The following is a 23,666-nucleotide window of genomic DNA, read 5'->3' as shown; positions in this document are numbered from 1 at the left end:
TTCTAATAGTAATTTCTTTTGGGAAGACATATCGGGCACATCAAATATATGACATTGTCACAATATATTTATTGGGCTATTTATCTCCGCTGACAAAACACTGTACATTTAGAAGAATGTTCTCGCCCTATAAAAACTGAGTTTCATTTGCTGAATTTATTATTCTTCTCCATCCCGAGTGAGGTGGGTACTAGGGTGCAAGGGAAGAAGGAAATGAAAGCCTGTGGTTTCAAAGTTTTCTGCATGGCCTTGTAAGTATGAGGGAGTTGTAGCCTTTCAGATGCAGTTGGACTCCACCTCCATCGGCTCCAGCCAACATGACTAGCAGTCAGGGATGATAGTGGTCAGTGGTCCAGAAACTTGTGCTTGCGTCTGTGAAAATGGAAAACACGGAAGGTGGCCTGTAAGAAGCTTTGCCTCTTCGGGACTGCAAGGGATATTGCTATGACTGCCTGCTGTTCTAAGTGAGCTGTAATGGTTTTGCTCTGTAGGTGGTTGTTAAATTCTTATTGTGGGCCGGGTGGAGACCCCCCGACCCCAGGCGACCCCCGGGTGGAATAATGACTCATGACGTGTTATGGGATTAAAATTGGCCACAACTTTATTAAACTTTCAGATGTAGGGAGACCAACTCCCAGGTAAGTTCCACCCTCTATTGCAGGTTTCCTCAACCTTGGCCCCCCAGATGTTTTTGGCCTACAACTCCCATGATCCCTAGCTAGCAGGACCAGTGGTCAGGAATGATGGGAATTGTAGTCTCTAAACATCTGGAGGGCCGAGGTTGAGGAAGCCTGCTCTATTGTGTGTGCAAGGCGGTCCCAACCCTACCTGGTTGACTCCCCTGGCAACACCTCCCCAGCTGGGATTGGTTTACTGTCTGAGGTTGGGCGGGAACCTCCAGGTATCCAGCTTGGGAAGGTGAAGCCAGGCCAAATTGCCGGGAATCGTGTGGGATCAGGGGGCTGTGCGCGGCCATACAAAAAGCACCCCCCCCCCGTTTGAAGTGGGGAGCGGTCATTATCAATTAATCCAGGTGTGCAGTGTGGATTCTTTTTTTTTTTGAGATTGACCTGTCTTCACCTATTGTATGCATATTTAACTTGGGCCACTCTAGCCCAAGAGTGTAGATTTCTAGAGAGGCTCTTCCAAGACAATGACAGCTATAAAAATATTCCAAATGTCTTGTTTCTGCTCATTAGGACCATTGACGGAAGCCCTTCTTTGAGACGCATGACTGTGATGAGGGAAAAGGGAAGGCGGCAAGCAATCAGAGGTCCAGCTTTTATGTTCAACGAGAGGGGCACAAGCCTTACGGCAGAGGAAGAACGCTTTCTGGATGCGGCAGAGTATGGGAACATCCCTGTGGTCCGCAAAATGCTGGAAGAGTCAAAAACTTTGAATGTCAACTGTGTCGACTACATGGGCCAAAATGCCTTGCAGCTCGCTGTGGGGAATGAACATTTGGAAGTGACAGAACTTCTGTTGAAGAAGGAGAACCTGGCACGGATCGGAGATGCCCTGCTGCTTGCAATTAGCAAAGGGTATGTCCGGATTGTGGAAGCGATCTTGAATCATCCCGGGTTTGCAGCTAGCAAGCGGCTGACTCTGAGCCCGTGTGAGCAGGAGCTCCAGGACGATGACTTTTATTCTTACGATGAAGACGGCACCCGATTCTCCCCAGACATCACACCCATCATTTTAGCAGCCCATTGTCAGAAGTATGAGGTGGTGCACATGCTGTTAATGAAAGGGGCGAGGATAGAGAGACCTCACGATTATTTCTGCAAGTGCAACGATTGTACTGAGAAACAAAAGCATGATTCTTTCAGCCATTCCAGGTCAAGGATAAATGCATACAAGGGACTGGCAAGTCCTGCCTACCTGTCCCTGTCCAGCGAAGACCCGGTTCTCACTGCTCTAGAACTCAGTAATGAGCTTGCTAAACTGGCTAATATTGAAAAAGAATTCAAGGTAAGACTTCTTCTTTTTTCCGTGCCTTCTCTGCGTGCTGCCTTGGCTTTGGTGGATTAAAACACTTCACATTTATTTCCCCCTCACTTTATCTCTTCCTGTTAATATTGCTGCTGCAATGTCTGGATGTTTTTTGAAAACACCATTTTGCTTTAAATGAAAATACTTCATAAGCGCCGGGTGTAATAAGAAAAAATGCAATACACCCCTTGGAATAGATGAAAACAGGTTTGTTCACTGTAACAGAACATAATTGTTTTTATTAAAGTGCACTCTGTTGAAATAATGTCATCTGAGCTACCAGAACAAAAAGCAAGTGCTAGGTCCTAAATGAGTATTCCTGTTTCTATTCACACCTCTAGATTGTTGTTTACAAGTTATAAAAGCTATGCACATTTGTCATTTCCCTCTCAGAAGGACACCGCTCATTCATCTGCCAGAAATGTATTAGTGTGCCAAGAGCCAGCTGTTAAAATCTATCCAGATGTCCCATCTTTCTGTCTGATGATCATCTATACATATAATGGAGTCGTAGCATGCCGACTAGTCTCTCTTTTTCCAGATTTTTCATTAATTGGACTCTGATAAGCATTACTCTACTCTGCCCCTTTATGATGCCCATGTTCTTAAAATGCCTGATAAAGTTACAGAGGATAGCCCTATCCTGAAGTAGGTCTTTCTGAAAAAAGAAAGTGGGATGGTTGATGCAGATTGTAAACAAAATTGGTTCTACAAATGGCAATTTTATCCAGCTGCAGCAAACATTTTAATGGGGTCCTTCTGGGTCAGTGTTGGATTCCGCTTCTCTAATTAACTTTTCCCTAAATTATTGTGAGGAGGCAAAAGACATATTAATCTGCGAGGCCTGTTCCGAGCAGAGAGAGTTTTAAAGAGCTAAATGTGGGTGGGCAGCATGGGCTGGCGGTGATGGTATATGGTTATGTGGATATTTAACACTGCAGTGCCAGACATAATGTACAACTTAATATCTGCTACGGCACATTTCAGCTCCTTCAGTGGCCCTTCCATTGTAGATGGAAGTGTGGTGAAAAATTAAACTTTGCCTTTTTGCAAGTTGCATATTTTGTAAGCATGGCATTAGATTTGGATTTGAATAGTTAAATACGTAATTTCTTCATCATTCTGTTCATGTACACAGTTTTGTATTACAACCTCATACCAAGGAAAGCACCTCATCTTGTTCCAATGCATCCTGCAACACAGCAATTTATTAAATTGTAGATTTGTGAATCTTTATTTTATACATTGTACTGAAACTCTAAGATGATTCCTTGTTGTGTAGTGTATAATACATTTGATGCATTGTTGTGTAGTGCAGAAATACAGTGGTGCCTCGCAAGACGAAATTAATTCGTTCCGCAAGTTTTTTCTTCTTGCGAGTTTTTCGTCTTGCGAAGCACGGTTTCCCATAGGAATGCATTGGAAATCAATCAATGCGTTCCTATGGAGACCGTCCGGGGACAGAGGGGAAGCACCGCGCGCCTTCCCCTCTGTCCCCGGACCTGTTTTAAAGCAAGGGAAGGGGCAGCGGGGAGAATCGCTTCTCCCCGTTGCCGCCCCTTGGTTCAAAAGGGGTCCGGGGAGAGAGGGGAAGGCACGCGCGCCTTCCCCTCTGTCCCCTCTTTTGAAGCAAGGGGCGGAGGGGAGAAGATCGCTTCTCCCCGTTGCCGCCCCTTGGTTCAAAAGGGGTCCGGGGAGAGAGGGGAAGGCGCGCGCGCCTTCCCCTCTGTCCCCGGAGATTGCGGGGCAAGCTTCGTTTTGCGAAGCAAGCCCATAGGGAAATGCGTCTTGTGAAGCGGCTAAGAAAATGAAAAACTCCTTCGTCTAGCGAGTTTTTCGTCTTCCGAGGCGTTCGTCTTGCGGGGCACCACTGTACATTTCTTCCTTACTTTTTATTTTCTGTATCTAGATCTTCTGTATCCAGATAAAATTGACTTATTGAAGTTACAAAAATATTGATTGAAGCAAGACTATAATCCTGGAAGTTGAACATGCAGCTTTTACAGGCCATAATAAACTCTTTCAAGGCTTGGCTCTACTATCCCAGCTTCTCATAAAGCATGCAGTTAATCGAAGCGTGACATTGTAGTTTACTGACTGTAACTGATCATAGATCATATTATTAATAGAACAAAAGTTTCTGGCAAAGACTGGGAGAGATATAGACCCAAGCAAACAGTGGCAGCACCTAAATACTAAGGTGTCAGCTTTGACTTGCACTCAGAAACAGCAGCATTTACCTGTGTTTGTTCTTATACCGTTCTTGTACTATGTACCAACAGATCAAATGATTCCAGCCCATACAGTAGCAAATTAAGACCGTAACTGCATGTCATAGTCTTTAAATGACATGCAGTCGTACCTTGGAAGTCAAATGGAATCCATTCTGGAAGTCCATTCAACTTCCAAAATGTTCGGAAACCAAAGCGCAGCTTCTGATTGGCTGCAGGAAGCTCTTGCAGCCAATTCGAAGCCCCGTCAGACGTTCAACTTCCAAAAATAGTTCGCAAACCGGAACCATCCCAGTTTGTGGAGTTCGGGAGCCAAAATGTTTGAGAACCAAGCTGCTCAAAAACCAAGGTACGACTGTATTCTTTAACGTAAATTTGTTTGGGAAAAGTCTTCAAGATAGGTTAGAAAAAGTAAAATCCACACACACACACACACACACACACACACACACACACCTCCAGTGCATTATAATTTGAAGGCACAGGAAACCTTTGGAAGTTCCACTGTCGATTAAAAGCTAAGTAAAGCTGGTGATGGACTCTCCCATCCATTCCAGAAGAAAGAAATAGATCTGTCTTTAACAGATTCAAGATTCAAGGCACAGATTCAAGAGCTTGTTGTGCTTGTTCAAGGATGGAGAATGTGAGCATTAGAATGGGATCATTTGCCATCCCCTAATGCTAGGCCTACTTTGTAAGCCACTAATGTATATACATATGGGGCAGATTGGTTTTTCTTTTCAGGCTTTGGTGTTAATGTTACTTTGTAGGTTTTTGTGGGGTTTGTTTGTCTTTGTTGCTCCATTACACTGATGGATTGCATTATACTACGAGAACCCAGCCCCTCAAGGCATCTTACTGCTTTATTTATGAAACCCAGTTCCACCACTAATATTGGTTGCCTGTTGTCAACCCATTTAACTAGTGTGCCTTGACGAACTGTGCTGCAGGCCAGGGAAATCCTGAACTCCTTGGAGGAAGGGCTGGATAAAAAAATTAGTAAGTAAATAAAGATTAAATTTTTTTAAAGCAGAACTTAATCCTTTTATTTTGAATGGGACACCAGTACCTATCAGCGTCCAAACTTGACAAAGCAATCTAATCAGCAACAAGGAGGAGTCATCAACCACTATCATATTTAGAGGGCCCGTTCGCAAAACTCCAGTCTTCTTTATAACTTTTTGGGAAGTTTTCAAACATCTCTTACGTTTGTTTGCAACAAACAATGCCAACCTGGCCATGCAATACGTATCCTTAAGGATTTTGGAGGGCTTTTATCAGAAGGTCTCAAAACTTTCTCGTGCAATGTGTCTGGGATATGCATTATTTGCAAATGTTAAGATAGAGAAGGGACTACTGTGTTGTGGCTGCTTGAAGCGCACAGTCATTCGTTGCCTCATAACTAGTGGGGAAAGGCTTTGAAATGTAAAGTCTGGTGGTGGCAGACGGAGATAGGTGGGGTGGACCAGTATGAGGAAAGAATTTGAAACCATGACACTAGGAAGAACTATGGCACTGAAATGTTGTTGTCTGAAGCAATGCAATTGGTCTAATATAGAACTGATTTTGGCTTCAGTAGGGGAAACTGAATGGAAGTGAGAATGAAATTGTCTGCTGCTGCTTACCCTGTCCTGTGCTGAGAGGAGAATCAAGTATGAGATAATACCTTGCCTACAGGATTTGAGATAGAAATGCCTGTTCAAAGCTATCGGAAAGCCACAAGCTTTGAACAGAGCATACCTTCTGACACTTCTGAAAGCAAAGCGAGAGACAGCGAGAAAGCATAGAATCACGGGTTTTAATTGGTTGTCTTGGTTCACCTGATTGTCCAGGAGGTTGCTTTCTTCAACAGAGTCTATGGCTAAAATGGGACAGAGAAGGATTTTCCATTCTATAATGGATCAGGCTTATCACTTGAATCATGCAGCCATTCATTACCGTTTGAGGCAGAGCAAATGCAATAGGTTTTTGCCTTCTCACGCTGAATATCCCCACACGCCTGGCATAGATGAATTCCAGGGCTCTTAACTTAGGACTGTTGGCAACTGTGAGGAAATGCTCATTCTATTAAGGATATTGCAACTTTGCAAAAATTTAAAACTTCTAATTTGTTAAAAGAACAGCAGTTCTTGCTCATTAGATTATCTCTTGTCAAGGAGATCTAGCTGGCATTATTCTTTTATAAATGCGTTGGCATGATTGGTTGGACTTGAATAATGCTGAAAAAATCTTGAGTGATTAGGGAGCAATACCAACACACTGAGATTTTTTTTTCATGACTTGCATCAGTCCTTCCACTTTCACTACTGTATCCTTGTCAAAGATAGCAATGTGCACACACACACACACACACACACACACACACACACACACACACATTAAAACAATGGCTTTAAAATAATAATAATTCTACCAGCTAGAGCTGAAGACTTTTTCTAGAAAAATCAGAAACAAACATATCTGGATAGATTGAACACTAAATTATCTTCCCTTTTGCTAAAATGAATATGTAAGGCACATAAGGAAGCTGCCTTATATTTAGGCAGATCCATGCTCTATCTAGCTCAGTATTGTCTGAACTGACTGGTAGAAGCTCCCTGGGGTTTCATTCCTACCCCTATTTAGAGATCCAAAGCAGACACTCTGCTACTGAGCTATGGTCTTTCCTCATGCCATGCTGCTTTTGCTGTGATTATTGACCCATGCTCTGCCCAAGAATGTCTATTCTTATACATATGAGTTAGAGCAGCTCTAACTTGGTAGCAAAGGTTTTAAGAAGAAGCCAGGGGTGCTTTCAAGCAGCTTCCCAGGCAAAGGAGAAGCCTGGGTTTCCAGATGCAACTCCTATGGAAGAAAGTGAACAACGGCAAAAATCTGACAAGAAGATCAGTGTCACTAAAAAGTGAGCAAGCTGCCCTAATTTCAACCGCCCTTTAGGACGGTTCTCTAGGGAGATCGCAGCTAGTTGTCATAATTGCATTCTTATTTGCAGAGCAAGTTTAAAATGTGTTAGACGCTTTGCAGATAATAATAATAATAATAATTTATTATTTGTACCCCGCCCATCTGGCTGGGTTTCCCCAGCCACTCTGGGCGGCTTCCACAGAAACCAAAAAACACTAAAATATCATACATTAAAAGCTTCCCTGAATAGGGCCGCCTTAAGATGTTTTCTGACTGTCAGGTAGTTGTCCATCACCTTGACATCCGATGGGAGGGCATTCCACAGGGCGGGCGCCACCACCGAAAAGGCCCTCTGCCTGGTTCCCTGTAGCTTCGCTTCTCGCAATGAGGGAACCGCCAGAAGGCCCTCGGCGCTGGACCTCAGTGTCCGGGCAGAACGATGGGGGTGGAGACGCTCCTTCAGGTATACTGGGCCGAAGCCGTTTAGGGCTTTAAAGGTCAACACCAACACTTTGAATTGTGCTCGGAAACGTACTGGGAGCCAATGTAGGTCTTTCAAGACCGGTGTTATGTGGTCTCGGCGGCCGCCCCCAGTCACCAGTCTAGCTGCCGCATTCTGGATTAGTTGTAGTTTCCGAGTCACCTTCAAAGGTAGCCCCACGTAGAGCGCATTGCAGTAGTCCAAGCGGGAGATAACTAGAGCATGCACCACTCTGGCCAGACAGTCAGCGGGCAGGTAGGGTCTCAGCCTGCGTACCAGGTGGAGTTGGTAGACAGCTGCCCTGGATACAGAATTGACCTGTGCCTCCATGGACAGCTGTGAGTCCAAAATGACTCCCAGGCTACGCACCTGGTCCTTCAGGGGCACAGTTACCCCATTCAGGACCAGGGAGTCCTCCACACCAGCCCGCCCCCTGTCCCCCAAAAACAGTACTTCTGTCTTGTCAGGATTCAACTTCAATCCATTAGCCGCCATCCATCCTCCAACCGCCTCCAGGCACTCACACAGGACCTTCACCGCCTTCACTGGTTCTGATTTGAAAGAAAGGTAGAGCTGGGTATCATCTGCATATTGATGGACACCCAGTCCAAACCCCCTGATGATCTCTCCCAGCGGCTTCATATAGATGTTAAAAAGCATGGGGGAGAGGACGGAACCCTGAGGCACCCCACAAGTGAGGGCCCAAGGGTCTGAACACTCATCCCCCACCACCACTTTCTGAACACGGCCCAGGAGAAAGGAGCGAAACCACTGTATAACAGTGCCCCCAGCTCCCAACCCCTCTAGACGGTCCAGAAGGATGTTATGGTCGATTGTATCAAAGGCCGCTGAGAGATCCAGCAGAACTAGGAAACAACTCTCACCTTTGTCCCTAGCTCGCCGGAGATCATCAACCAGTGCGACCAAGGCAGTTTCAGTCCCATGATGAGGCCTGAACCCTGATTGGAAGGGATCCAAATGGTCCGCATCCTCCAGGCGTGCCTGGAGTTGTTCAGCAACCACACGCTCAATCACCTTGCCCAAGAATGGATAATACCATTTGCACTCCGAGGTTTGTGTAATTGCTTAGTTGAGACTTGGTACTAAGCTTTATAATAAATCAAGCATACAAAAGAGAGACCAGCAGCCGGGTCGAAAAAGAAACTGAAGTGCTCCCCGCCCCCTGACCCAGGGACATAGCTGCTTCTCTTTGAAATTCTCTCTCTCAGTCCTGATCTCTCTTTAGCTCATGGGGTGGAAAACCTTTTTCTGCTCGAGGACAACATTAACTTGGTGGAAAGTTGTCTGGGGGCGAGGTATATTCCAGCAGTGGGTGGCACTAGACTCAAAAGCACACCTTTAACACACACACACACACACACACACACACACACACACACACACACAACACTCACTCTCTCACAGTTAGATTTGACATATGTGGTAGTAAGAAAAAGAAATATAGTACAGTGCTGCTATGGTTCTTCCTGGATTAAATGTGTGTGTGATTTTGTGTTGTGTTGAAAGCAGGGGCGGAGGTAGGGGCACTCCGCCCCGGGTGTCACCACTGAGGGGGGTGACAAAATGCCTGGCGGCACTCACCGCGGGCCCTGCAGCGGGCCCAAGCCATGCGTCTCTCCTAGAGAGCCAGTGTGGTGTAGTGCTTAAGAGCGGTGGACTCGTAATCTGGTGAACCGGGTTCGCGTCTCCGCTCCTCCACATGCAGCTGCTGGATGACCTTGGGCCAGTCACACTTCTTTGAAGTCTCTCAGCCTCACTCACCTTACAGTGTTTGTTGTGGGGGAGGAAGGGAAAGGAGATTGCTAGCCACTTTGAGACCCCTTAGGCTAGTGATAAAGCGGGATATCAAATCCAAACTCTTCTTCTTCTTCAGGCTCCACGCTACCGCAAACAGTCCGCCCGCTGCCTCCGTCCCAGCTGTAGGGCGGCTGAGTTGGAGGAGGCAGGCAGACTCCCCCGCCGCTGCCTTTCCGTAGAGGAAGGTGGGGAGACTCCCCCAGGCACAGCTGAAGCCAGCCAACTTTCTCTGCTAGCTCCCTGACAGGCAGGCTTCGAAGGACAGCTCCCCTCCTCTGACAGGCGGGTGGGCGGGTTGCAAGCGTGGTGCTCCAAGTCTTGACACAAAAGAGCTGCTTAAATGCTCAGGTGCTGATTAGCTTCGTCTCCCTTTTCGATGGACCCCTCAGGCCGCTCCCTCACAAGGTTGTTGCAGTAAGGATAAAATGCTCTATCAAGAGTTGTCTTAGGTCTACCATGAGTCAAGCTCAGCTCTCTGGCTTAGCCATCTTGTCAATTGAAATAAAAAGTAGTGAAAGGAATTGATTTTGATGACTAAATTTCAAAATTTGCAGAGAACAAAGTTGGGTGGGGGGAAAGGTTTTAAGTGCTTATGCTCATGTTAAGTAAATTAACCAGAAAATAACACTTGCAACTGTAAGTATCTTATTTTTCCTTCTTTTAATAATTTCAATGGGGGGGGGTGACAAGAAATTTTCCACACCGGGTATCACCTGACCGTGCTACGACACTGGTTGAAAGAGGCTTCTCTGCTTTTGCAATGGAGTAGTAGTTCCATGGGTATTGTGCAAGAGGCAGCTGGGAAGATGAGAAAGATAGTGGTCTCATCTCATAATTTTATCACAGGTGTCATTGCTCCGCCCCCCCCCCCCCCCGCCGCCCCTGCTAAAAGCTTCAGGTCCTGCAAGCAATTAAGCAGAACCACTTCTTATGACTACCTGGATGGAGTCAACCATGTCACTTTAGCATGTGCTGAGCTTGCACACTGACCCACGTATACTGACCTGCTGCTGCCAGGTCTCCTTTTGCCAGATTTGAGGTGGTGTGTGTTGAGGTACCACTAGTGATTTACAGCACAATCCTATGTATGTCCACTCTGAAGGAGTAAGTCCCATTGAGTTCAGTTGGACGTACTCCCAGGTAAGTGAGTGTAGGATTGCAGTCTAATACACGAGGTTGCTTCAGACCTTCTGAACTTTGCATGGATCTACTTGGCCCACATTTTTAACAACCCAAGTTGATCATGTGGTTTTTTAAAAATGTTAAAGACTCTCCTCCCTGAAAGAGAGGGGAGGGGTTGTGGTCGGGAGCCCGAGCTCCGCCTAGCAGGGGGCGTAGCCCCCTGCCTTCAGCTCACCTGGCTGGCGCTCACGCCCCCTCGGTGGCCACCCAACCAGGTGCTGCTGAGGGGGCGTGTTCAGCAGCTTTTTGCTGCAGCGACAGCCTTTCCCCGGCCTCATTTCTTCATCGTCGCCTCTTCGGAAATACCCACCCTCCACTCCCCTTTTAGTTAGGGCTTAGGTTCTTGGCCTTGCTATGGACCTTAGGTTGGTCGCCCCGGTTGCCTGGGGGGCCTGGTAGGAGTTTTTCCCAATTGGCACTAGGCTATTTGGTTTTTTTCGCCTACCTCGTAGCAATCGTCACAACTTTTGTGGTATTGGTGGGTAGGTTAGGCATTGGAATAATGTGTTGTGGTGTGTCGAAGTGCTAGGTTTGGCCATCGCCTATGCCTTCAATGTTTTAGGGGTATTCCGTTAAAGGAATCTGGGGGTCGTGTATTCCGTCCGATGCCTGCTTGGCGGGAGGCCTTAGCACGACCCTCGGTGACAACAGGGGTGAGCTTAGAGTCGGATTAGCATCGACAGGCTCCACCTACTGGTGAATAACCCACTTGCTTCGATCCAATGCCTAAGCCAATACCTTTTCATTGCTGTAACCAATAAAGTTGTGGCCTTTTCTTGCCCATTAACCATATATCACGTGTCCTTGTGTCTTTATTTCACCACACGGGGGTCGGGTCCTCGAACCACAATTATGTATTGTAGCTAAGGCTTTCGAGGGACTAAGAAGTCACAACTAAGAAGGCAGGAAACAAATGAAATCAGCTCCTTAATTTTAGAGTCTTCACCTTTTTGTAATCTTAGGACAGGAAGATAATGATTTCTGAAATCATAGGTGTAGCCATAGTGATGCTGGCAACTCTGAGTTTTACGGTGTATTCCTAAGTAAGCTCCGTTGCTTCCAACAGAACTTACTCCCATGTAAGTGGCATAGTATAGCAACCCTAAGTGCTTTTCTGAAATAAGGGAGAATAAGGAGGAAGTTGGGACATATTCAAAGCCAAGTTCTAAAATGGGGCAGGGAAGAGAGAGGTACATTATCAATGTATTCAGCACTTCTGTAGTGAAAGCAACCAGGCTCAAGACTTACATACTAAAATTAACGGTGCTGAAAAGAATTCCATGAGATTGGTGTGCTAAGGAGTTTCTGAACACAAGGACCATTTTTCAGAGGTGACAGACATTAATAACAGATTTACAGAGAGCCGTGGAATGTAAGAGACAAATGACTAACAATTGGAGTAACAGAAGGGAGAGGTGAGATAATAAAGTGATTGACTTGTACCCATCATATGGAATACTCTAGCATCCTGCCCCGTGAATTGCCGCTCTTGATTACTTTGGTCCTCTTGGACCAAAACCAAATATGAGAGCAGCCCTTACTGTACACTCCTCCTGTGAACCTACCGGGATCTTGGTGATCGTCATCAGAGGCCCCTCTGTGTGCCCCTTCTGAGAAATGTGTGGAGGGTGGTAAGAACTGGCTTGTTCAGTGGTTGCTCCCCATTGATAGAATGCTCTCCCCAGAAGAACATTCCTGGTGCCATCACTGTCAGCTTTCAGATGCCAGGCTAAGAAATTCCTGTTTACCTAGGCTTTTGGTGGATTAATTTGGATTATAACACAGTGTGATTTTTGACCTGCTCATCTTTCAGTTGGGTGGGGTTAGGTTCATTGCTGCACGAGCACTTTTTAGATAAACTGTTATTTCATGTATTTGTTTTTTAAATGTTTTCAAGCCTTGTTTATTTAATGGATCTGTAAGCCGTTTTGATGCAGCTTTTGTGGAAAGCCACAGTAAATAGAATAAATCAGAACAATTAATAATATACTCATTTGAGGTTTGAATACCATGTACGAAAAAGAGGGCAGAAATGTGCAATCCAGCCTAGACAGTCATCTGCAGAATGTACATATGCTAAATAAATGCGCATTACTAAATCAGTTCCACATGAATTGATGTGACTCAATAACTATTGTCTGCTTTTTAGAATGACTATCGCAAGCTGTCTATGCAATGCAAGGATTTTGTGGTTGGCGTCCTTGATCTCTGCCGAGACTCTGAAGAGGTAGAATCCATTCTAAATGGAGATTTGGAGGCTGAGCCAGTTGAAACACAAAGGCACAGAGCTTCGTTGAGTCGTGTCAAACTGGCAATTAAGTATGAAGTCAAAAAGGTAAGTGACTGTCTCTTTTAGACAGTATGATACTGGATGCATTGCATCATAAACTGCCTGCGTCAAGAACCTTAAGCACTATAACAGGGCTGTATTGTAAACACTTTATGGGTCCTGTCCTCTGGACAGGAATAATTCACTAATGTCAAACTGATTTCACAATAAGGCAGCAGAGAGATTGGCATTTTTCAATGAAAATAATAGGGACTGTCATACACAAGTCAATTATTGTGATGCAGTGTTCTCACGCATGTGCATGTTATCCATTAAAACATCCAGAGACAAACAGCCACGTCTTGATCCGTCTTCAGCATAAATAAAAAGACTGGAGAAATCATTCTGTAAATAGAAATGATGTTATATCATTATGTTGTTCTTAACTGTACTGCCATTCCACTCAACCTTCTCCCCCGCTGACCATGATCCAGCCACAGTTAAGCTCTTCTGTGTCCCATTGATTTTGTGTCTTCCTTTTAAATTAACAGCACTTAAAAGTACTTCACTTTGTCTGGATTGTGTGTAGTGTCAGTGTAATGGGAGGTAGATGCACCAGAGTACATTAAAAATGGCACTCACCTTTTGAAAGCTGTTACTGCTCTTACAACTAATAGCCGCAACAGGCAGTTGCTTGCAGATCGGAAGTGATGTATCACATCCGCACAGAAACAGGCCTTGTTGGTTCCTTTTAGAAGCATCACTGGCAGAGAAAGGGGGGGTGCCCCCCACCCTGGGTATCATCCCTGGGGGGGGGGTGACATTGCTGCTGGCGGCGCCCCCCCCGGGGACACTCGCCGCCACCGCACCCCCCCCGGGACACTAGCCCCTAGCCTCGCCCCCAAGGGCACAGCAGCTAGCTCCGCCTCTGAGAAGCATATTTTAAGCTTGGAACGATAATGTTTGGTTCCTACATAGGAATCTGCTATGATGTGAGATATGATAGATGTACAGTATATTCTAGGGGGTTCTGCTGACAAAAGTCTTTAAAATAGCCACAGAAGCAAACTCTGTTCCAAGGGCAGTTTATTTATATAGAAAACAGCCATTATAAAACTTCCAGGCCAGTGCTTTCTGGGTCTTAACGTTTATGGACAATCACCTTGGGTCATCACCTCTGAGAAGTAATAAAACACAAATGCTAGAGGACTACGGAAAGGAAGTGACACCTACATTTATTTACATCTGAATAGGTCTGCCTTGGCGGCCATGCTGCCAGTAACAGCAAGCTTTTTCACAGCTTCTGTTATAAATCACATTGTGTTATAGTGAGCCACTTGTTAAAGCCAACCTACTAAATAAGACTGCAGTGCATAAATTGGATAGTGTTAGTTTCTTTAAACTCATCCCTGATTAATAGATACTTGAATATTTTCATTTATATAGATCACAAACTTTAAAAATAATCGAGGGTTTATTAATTAGAGATGGGTTTAAGGAAACTGACACTATCCAGTTCTTATATAGTATATCTCTGTGTTACAAGAGCGTTCTATTTTGAGACCAGGTGTGTTGTTGCAATGTCTGTGATTCCTGCACTCCACGGAAGCTTCATCTTGAGCTCATGCTTTACCTGTTTACGGTGCCAGTGGGGGCCATTAATTTATGGGACCAGTGCAGGCTTTGCAGAGTGCACAGCTGGCTTCTGAATGCTTCTGTGGCATTTCTTCAGAGACAAGGCTCCTGCCTTCTGTAGAGTCTTGTCATTGTGATTCTGATTTTGCAGTAGGCAGCGAATCTGAAAGCATGAGAGGTAGCTCGGCAGATTGTTCATAACCCGAAACTGATGTGCAGAACTTCTCTGGATAACTTGGAAAGCCACAAGTATGGTTTTTATTCTGCACTGCAACAAAACAAATGTTTCTCTTTTTCCTAGGCATGTGCCCTTTGAACACAAATCAACTGATTAGGTTCTCTTGGGCTTTTAAAAACATTGGATCTTTAAGGATCTGCTGATTTTATAAACTTAGGGCAACGTTGGAGAACCTCCAGGCTGTGGACCTAATTCAGTCCTCCAAGCTCCTCTAAATGACCCATTAGCCATTCCTAATAAACTCCATCTGCATGTTGATCTTGTGATGTCATTTGACATCACCTATTTATCATGTTGATTTATCCTACTTTCTGCTTTTTCTAGTTTTCTTTGATTAGGCTTAACAATTTAGTATTTTACATATGCTTTATATATTTTATGTACATTGGAAGTCTGGAAGAAAGTTCTAGAAACCGTTGCTCAGAATTGCTGTTGTATGTATGTACCGCAAGTTTCACTTTGCAGTTGCAGAGGATTTACAGAAACTTGCTAAATGAGCTGCCTTTCTAGTGATTTTTACTTGGAGAACTCAGGTTTGCAAGGATAAGGACTTCTGCACTTGATTTCTTTGTAAGTTTTAAATGGAAAATACAGATACTGCTCAGGTATTACGCTTATATTCTTCTCAAAATATTAATGCAGCCTGCTGGGACAGTTCCTGTTAGGTTTTGACAGGATTTAACCATAAAGGAAAATAAAATGGAAACACGGTTTTACTCAAGTCTTCGGGTTACGGACCAAAGGAAAAATGAGTTCATTGGATGGGAAATTCAGCTGGTTGTTATCAGGTTATAAAATGTTGGAAGTCTCTTGTATTGTGGAAGTGGCTATGTAAAACCCAGTTTGTTCTTATTCATTGCATCTGCTCCTTGTTCATATGCTGAATTAAATTGAAGCTGGTTTAAGAATAGTGCTAAGCTTAGCATAGAGATTGATAAGAAATTTACCAGTATTAGTTGAGGGCATCTTTTGTGAGAGGCAATGTAACAGAAATTCCGAAGATGTTACAGTAAGTATTAGAATAAGTAGTGACTGGAAGACTATTAGTTCATAGTCTTTTGAAAAGCTTAGGGAGAAGAAGTCAGGAATAAAACAACAGTGCAGCAATTGATGCAAATGGTGCTACTTTAGAGATAGTATAATTTTAAAAGTACTGATTTGGGGTATAAGGAAGTGAAAGGAAAATGGTTAGAATCAGCTCTTAATGTGCTTCAAGGAGAAATATCCATTGACAAATGTCTCTTGTCTTCTTTGCGAAAACCTTCCGCTGAATTCCCTTGTCTGAATTTATTTATTTATTTATTTTTTATTTATTACTTAAATAAGTTATTGTTGCCAGTATTTTTCTTCATATTTGTGAAGCAAGTATTCTGAGTTGCTCTGCACTCTCCTAAGAGATGCTGTGTTAGAATTAATAGCTGCATTCAGATGATCATATATTCGTTTAATAAGCTGAGATAGGAATGAACCTTGAGCCTTGTGCCCTCACATGTAGCTGCCTTGACCTTGCATTCAGGCAAGCCAGCAAACCAACCAACCAGGAAACATTCAAGTTAGGTATAGTTTCTTGCTTTAATAGAAGCAAATAATGGCTTCAGAATAAGCAAGAATATGAAGCCATTTTCAAACCATGGCTTTGTCTCCTTGCATGTTCCAAAGCAGTTAACCATGGTTTCATGGTATGGTTCATGAAATGGGAAAGTATAGCTAACTGGAAAACATCTTGGTCTGTTAGCAAAGGATGGAGTGAAGTGGCCATGAATGGCTCGTTTATATCTTGGCGTATTAAGCTAAAATATAAACCTCCAGATATGAACATGTTGCTCTTAGACAAATTAATGGAGGTTAATTAGCAAATAGTAGTAGTAGTAAGGTAAAGGTAAAGGGACCCCTGACCATTAGGTCAAGTCGTGACCGACTCTGGGGTTGCGGCGCTCATCTCGCTTTACTGGCCGAGGGAGCCGGCGTACAGCTTCGGGGTCATGTGGCCAGCATAACTAAGCCACTTCTGGCGAACCAGAGCAGCACACAGAAATGCCGTTTACTTTCACTCCGGAGTGGTACCTATTTATCTACTTGCACTTTGACGTGCTTTTGAACTGCTAAGTTGGCAGGAGCAGGGACTGAGCAATGGGAGAACACCCTGTTGCGGGGATTCGAACCACCAACCTTCTGATCGGCAAGTCCTAGGCTCCGTGGTTTAACCCACAGCGCCACCCACATCCCCAGTAGTAGTAGTAGTAGTAGTAGTCATTTATATCCAACCCATCTGGCTGGGTTGTCCCATAACCTTCACAATTAGAAGAAGAGTGTCTCTGGCAGAGCATCCTGACATGTATGTGGCTAGGCAGTATTCGAAAAAGGATACTAGGCCAGGTGGACCCTAATCCTCCTTTCAAAGTCATTCAGGTTGGTGTCTATCGCTAGATCTAGAGGGAGAAAATCCCACAGTTTAATTATGTGCTGTGTCATAGTAAGAAAGGGGTCAGGGGACTCTAGGGAGTGGAAATGGGGAATGCTAGGGTGTGTATCTTGGCAGGTACCCAGTGATGTCTACCCTGACACCATCACAGCTGCAAAGAATAGATACCGTAGTTAAAAACTCTAAAGTTGATATCTAAAGTCATTTTAGACTTGCTGAAGAATTTACGCATGCTGAAAGATTTCCCCAAAAGACTGATGCATGTGCTCAAGTGTGTAACTCAGCCACATCTCTGATTTTGGCTTTATATAACAAAACATGCACATTTAGTAATTTCAGAGTTTTAACATAATTTTCTTCTCTTTGGTGCAGGTGCTCTTTAATTACTTTGTGAATGCTTACTAATTTAACTGCCAATGCTAGCTAATTCAGCAGTATATATAGCAGAATGCAAGTTAGCTTGCTCATGAATGCTACTTTAAGGCTTATCCATGCTTGCCTTTCCTTCTCACTTCTCACAGGCATGGTCTTCACCTTAAAGCACAATGGCTGAGCTCCCCCCCTTTTTTTTTCTCCTGGAGGTTCCCCATGAAAACCTGCTCTTTAAAGCTGGATCAGAGCAAATGGCAATCTGTGGAAAACCTGAATTGCTGTTTGCTATGAATCAGCTTTAAAGAGTGGATTTTCATGGGCAAAGCTCCAGATCAAAGAAAAAGGGGGGTGGCACTCAGAGCTTTAAAGTGCAGATACGTGTGGATGAGCCCTTAATCAAAGCAAGTTTAAAACTAATCTTTATGCCTTCCAAATGTCTTGAAGATTTGTTATATTGTGTAAATGGCTAATAATAACCTTACCTATGCTGAACGTAAGTTAAAAAACCAATCCCCTTTAAAGCTATTTTTGCTGGCATTTTCATATTCAGAATTCTGGGCACTTATTGCTTATTTGCATGCAAAAAACCCACAATGTTTTCCTAGCTTACCATATTGCTTAAAAGTGTTACCCATGATCATACTCAGTGGCTGTGGAATGCTGACTGGCAATTGGGGACTGGGTGGAATGGAATATCCTGGAAGAGAACATGGCTAGCTGGTTGGCATTCTGAATAGGAGCAATTCAAACAACAACGCTTTGTTGCAGGCCCACATATCAGGAAACTATTGGCCTCCTGCCTTTATTGTACAAAGGGCTGCCCGTTTTGTTCTGTGCCTTTATGTACAACTACTGCATTTTAAGCAGAAAAATATTAATCACGTATATGAGGGACATTTAAAATGAAATTCCCACTTGCACCAAGAAAAAACAACTGTTAATATTTTTAGTTTCTGAAAAAAAAACATGTTTCCAATCTCATTTGAGCCTGTGGAGGTGTTACTGTGATGTTAGCAACTCTGCAACATGCCAAATAAACAAACCTAATAATAACATAAAATTGTATGGTGATAACTATCTGTACATTCAGGAGCCTTTCTTTATAAAGTCTGAAATAGCTTATTCGAGGAAGCTTGTAATTTAATATTATTTTTAAGAAATATGCCTCAGATTCAAGAGCAGTGGCAACATGTGAATAGGTTGCCATTATAATTTTAGTAGCTGATAATGAAGCTTAAAAAAAACTATTAATGGAGTTATATTGGCAACATCATAATTAGAAGGAGTCTTTTTTGCAATCATAAATATTTGCCAGTGAGAATTCCCATGTGATTTAGTGTATATACAGGTGCTTGATACATACTGAGAGCCTGAAGTCTTTCTAATTTTCATAATATTAGAAATATTCCTCCGGTTCACATGTAATTTATCAGGAAAATCAAAACTGGGAATGGTACTGTCAGGGGTTCAGAGACAGAGACACAGGTGAGGGAGGAGACGGAGAGCGACGAGGAAGAATCCCAGGACAGTGAGAAAGAGGATGACAATGACTTGAGATCTTCCATGAGTCTCTCAAGTGAATCGGAGGATTCTCAGGAGGGGGCGCCCCTAGTCAGGACAAGGGGGGTCACAGGGGGGACCTGCCAGGAGCAGGGAAGCAGCAGGGAAACCCCGAGCGGGAGTGGGAGATCGGGGCCGGCTTCCCAGCAGGAACGAAGGGAAGAGAGGGGGGTTCCCAGTGTGACACACGGAGCGGAGCAGGAAAGAGACAGGGGAAGGAGATCTGGGGAGAACGTCCTGCCGGAAGAGGGGGAGAGTAGTACAGGGAGTAGTGTCAGTGTCAAAAGGAAGGTCAGGGGTAGCGAGCGCGCGCCAAGTTCAAATGTGGAGGCGCGCGGAAATGGAGAAAGCCCGGAGGAGGAGCCCAGCCCCAAAGCACGAAGGAGGGGGGAACAGGCATCTCAGGAATCCGCTTCGGGAGAGAGCAGGAGGGAAGGAACCCAGGGGGGCAGAAAGACCCTGCGGAAAAGGAAAGACAGGAAGCGGTGGTCTAGCACAAGCCTCATAAGTTGGTGCAGGGGCGGGGACGAGTCAGAGGGGACTTCAAAAGTCTGACGTTAGACACTCGGGACTGCACGCCTCGGTTGTGGAACCAATAATGAACTGCAATAAACATCCTTGTATATAAGAAGAGCTTGGCGTTGGTCTTTTGTGAGCTGAGACCAGAGGCAGCCCGTGACAGGTACGTTACTGTCTGCCTTGCTTGCCCTCATTGTATTGGTGGGTGGTTTTGCTTCAGGTGGACTTTGCTTTGATAGAATCATAGAATCATAGAGTTGGATGAGACCACAAGGGCCATCGAGTCCAACCCCCTGCCAAGCAGGAAACACCATCAGAGCACTCCTGACATATGGTTGTCAAGCCTCTGCTTAAAGACCTCCAAAGTAGGAGACTCCACCACACTCCTTGGCAGCAAATTCCACTGTTGAACAGCTCTTACTGTCAGGAAGTTCTTCCTAATGTTTAGGTGGAATCTTCTTTCTTGTAGTTTGGATCCATTGCTCCGTGTCCGCTTCTCTGGAGCAGCAGAAAACAACATTTCTCCCTCCTCTATGTGACATCCTTTTATATATTTGAACATGGCTATCATATCACCCCTTAACCTCCTCTTCTCCAGGCTAAACATGCCCAGCTCCCTTAGCCGTTCCTCATAAGGCATACATTGACCATGATCAAAAATTGATAATGAATCTGATAATGTTCTAGTCCACAAACAACTAGCATTTCTTGGTCTTTAAGGTGACATCAGAGTCTATAGTTGTTTTGGCTATAACACAGCCCAGCCAAATACCACTGGGAAATGAAACACAAAGTAAGGCATGCTTAAGCCTATTGATTTCAGTAGAATCGATAAACCTAAGTTTCCTGTGTGGGGTTGTAGCTACTTGTTTCTTGTCATATAAATTGGGTTGGATTCATAGGAACAGAGAAAGCTGCCTTGCACCATTTAGCATGCAGCTTTTGATCTAAAGTCACATCAGTGGTGGGAGGCTGGAAGAAGGGGACTTGCCAGGAGGGATGGTGAAATATACTGAGAGTCGAGTGTGAATTTCATGCTCTTTATTCAGCTCGTAGTAGCAATGAATGAAACTTTGCCCAAAACGTCTAGCTATATATATAGTGGCTATATTGGGGTATAATTCCTTTTCAAACATGAAGTTTTTGTATTGGGTGACCATAAATGGGCGATCGCTTGTTCAAAAGAATCTCACGCCATGTGAAAATTTTGTCCCTAATGGAGAAAGTGGTCCTGTTTAGTTTAGAATAAAAAGAATAAAGCCTTTATCCCAAGTATAGTAATGAGAGGGAGAAACATGATTTCCAGCCTGCAGCTCCTGTTTCTAAGTAGGAATATGCTTGTAACATGATCCAGTGTCCCAGTAGTTATTCAAAATAGTTATACAAAATTATTCATCATTATATAAAGATTTGACGGAAACTGAAAGGTTCTCTCAACTCTCAACTGAAATATCTCTTCTATTAACATGTTAATGTTTGCATTGTCTGTATTCTTAAGAAATGGAAAATGTGAGCTGTTGCAATAGGTGCAATAGAATCCTTGTTCCTCCACATGCTGTTCCATCAATCCAGTTTGCCATGCTGCTTGGGGCTGATGGGAGTTGGAGTCCAATGACTTATATTGGGGAGAGGGGCACAGGTTACCCAACCCTGCAGTACATTAATTACATGTGCTTCAGTATCTGTGTAACTTGTTTTTCTTTTGTTTTCCCCACAGTTTGTGGCCCATCCAAACTGTCAGCAACAGCTGTTGACCATCTGGTATGAAAACCTCTCAGGACTACGGGAACAGGCCATTGCGATCAAGTGTCTAGTTGTGCTGGTGGTAGCACTGGGCCTTCCATTTCTTGCCGTTGGGTACTGGATTGCACCATGTAGCAGGGTACAAGGTTTTGTTTTTGGCTTTTTTGGTGTGTAAATGTATTTCATTTCAGAAAGCCCTCTGTTGAAGTGAGAGACCCAGTCGTGTGCTGAAGGCTATATTCCTGTTTCTCTTGATACCTTGCTGAAACCAAATGATTGCTATTGTTAACATAATTGTCATTATTCGTTTCCATTACACCAGAATGTTTTACAGTTTCTTATCCTGTACTTCTGTTGGGCGAGTGAATTTGGAGCATGAATACTAAAAGGAAGTAACACTCTATGCAAATAAAATAATGCTAAAGATTAGTAATTTATAACAAGTTTCTAAACTAAATAAAATAAGTTGTGGCTGCTCTGCTTGGGTGACCTAGGGAAGAGGTCCTGTATCTTCTTCTCTCTTATGAAGAAAAGCTATCTCAAGTATGATCTGTAGGCACACAAGGCCATCATCTTGCTGAAGCTAACGAGGTCTGGTCAACGCAAGAGCCTGAGAACTTCATGAATACCCCCTCGGGCTCAATGATGGAAGAAATGTAAAATATAAGTTTATGAAAAGAAAAACACACACACACACACACACACACCATAAGGATCAGTGTTACCCAACATACTGGTGGCCTCCTAGGCCTCCTGTTAATGCTGCTTACTTGAGATAATAATAATAATTTATTATTTATACCCCAGCCATCTGGCTAGGTTTTCCCAGCCACTCTGGGCGGCTCCCAACAGAATATTAAAAACACAATAAAACATCAGACATTAAAAACTTCCCTAAACAGGGCTGCCTTCAGATGTCTTCTAAAAGTCAGATAGTTGTGTATTTCCTTGACATCTAATGGGAGGGTATTCCACAGGGCGGGCGCCACTACCAAGAAGGCCCTCTGCTTGGTTCCCTGTGACCTCACTTCCCTCGCAGTGAGGGAACCCCTAGAAGCCCCTCAGAGATTGCAACAGTGTGTGCGGTTGCTTTAGGCCAATTAAAATGTATCAATCAAAACCTTTTCAACTTTTGCATAGGACTGCCAACAATTTGGTTCTACTTTTCATCAAAATGTGATTCCAAAATGGTTTACAAAAGCATAAAAATATACAACAGTCATTTAGGCGAAGGATTCTTAAGTATGGCTTTACAATAGTTAAACTGCATGCTAAGAAGTATCCCTAAATTGAAATTTAGCATTAAATATGCATTTTTGGCACATGCCATGTTTGTTGAAAGTGAAAGCATACATTGCTTAAAAACAAATATATTCTCCTTTGCTTTCTCAGCTTGGAAAAGTTCTCAGAAGTCCATTTATGAAGTTTGTGGCACATGCAGCCTCCTTCATTATTTTTTTGGGTCTGCTGGTGTTCAACGCTTCAGACAGATTTGAAGGGGTCACAGTATTACCCAACGTGACAGTTACTGATTACCCTAAACAGATTTTTAGGGTTAAGACCACTCAGTTCAGTTGGACAGAGATGCTGATCATGGTATGGGTGCTTGGTATGTATATAGCCTCTCTATCTCAGTGTCAACCTGATTAGTTTCTGTGGCATTTTTCGATAAAACTGCTTTCTGTCATAGCTATTGTATGCTGCTCCTGTACAGTGGATTTAATTCGTTAATTCGTTCCAGGGGTCAGTGCACACCCTGAAAAATCTGTATCCAGGGGCACAGAGCGCTTATGTGCATACGTGAACAGCAAAACCCGGAAAAATACTTCCGGGTTTGCCACTTTTGCAACCCGAAGTTTACATTGCTCGAGAGTAACCCGAGGGTCTATTGTAGTAATGCTTTAGAGTAGGGCTTTCCAGACTTTTCATGGTGGTGACACACTTTTAGACACGCAGCATTTCGCGGCACAGTAATTCAGTTTTACTAGCAACCTGGAGGTTAAACAAACCCCTTTGTAACCCTGGGAGGAGCACTGGGAGCATTCACATGACACACCTACACGCTGCAGCTGACACACTAACGTGTCGTCGTGACACACAGTTTGGAAAGCTCTGGTTTAGAGAGTGCTACTTGTAAAACGTATATTTTTTGAAACAAAGAGCTGGTGTAAGGTTTTGTCGCAAAAATCAGACTTCTTCCCAGTGACCTTAGATGTTCAATGCAAATTACAGGATATGTGTTGAATACCCAAGGGATCTGGGAAGAAGTCTTTCTTGCTTCAGTAAATAAATAAATCTCA

General features: G+C 43.9%; 1 protein-coding gene across 1 annotated transcript in view; it reads left to right on the top strand.

Moving 5' to 3' along the window:
* TRPC3 (transient receptor potential cation channel subfamily C member 3) overlaps positions 1-23,666 on the top strand; it is a 66,799-nt gene that overhangs the window by 18,868 nt on the left and 24,265 nt on the right. Inside the window, exons 2-5 of the mRNA XM_083460335.1 lie at positions 1,200-1,971; positions 12,758-12,943; positions 21,341-21,505; positions 22,759-22,975. Coding sequence (XP_083316461.1) covers positions 1,200-1,971; positions 12,758-12,943; positions 21,341-21,505; positions 22,759-22,975 — 1,340 coding nt within the window. The remainder of the gene's footprint in view (positions 1-1,199; positions 1,972-12,757; positions 12,944-21,340; positions 21,506-22,758; positions 22,976-23,666) is intronic.

This window comes from Podarcis liolepis, assembly GCF_965112155.1.
Source record: "Podarcis liolepis genome assembly, chromosome: 9".
Classification (NCBI taxonomy): domain Eukaryota; kingdom Metazoa; phylum Chordata; class Lepidosauria; order Squamata; family Lacertidae; genus Podarcis; species Podarcis liolepis.
Note: the sequence above shows the minus strand (reverse complement) of the source record. Positions and strands in the feature narration are given on the sequence as shown.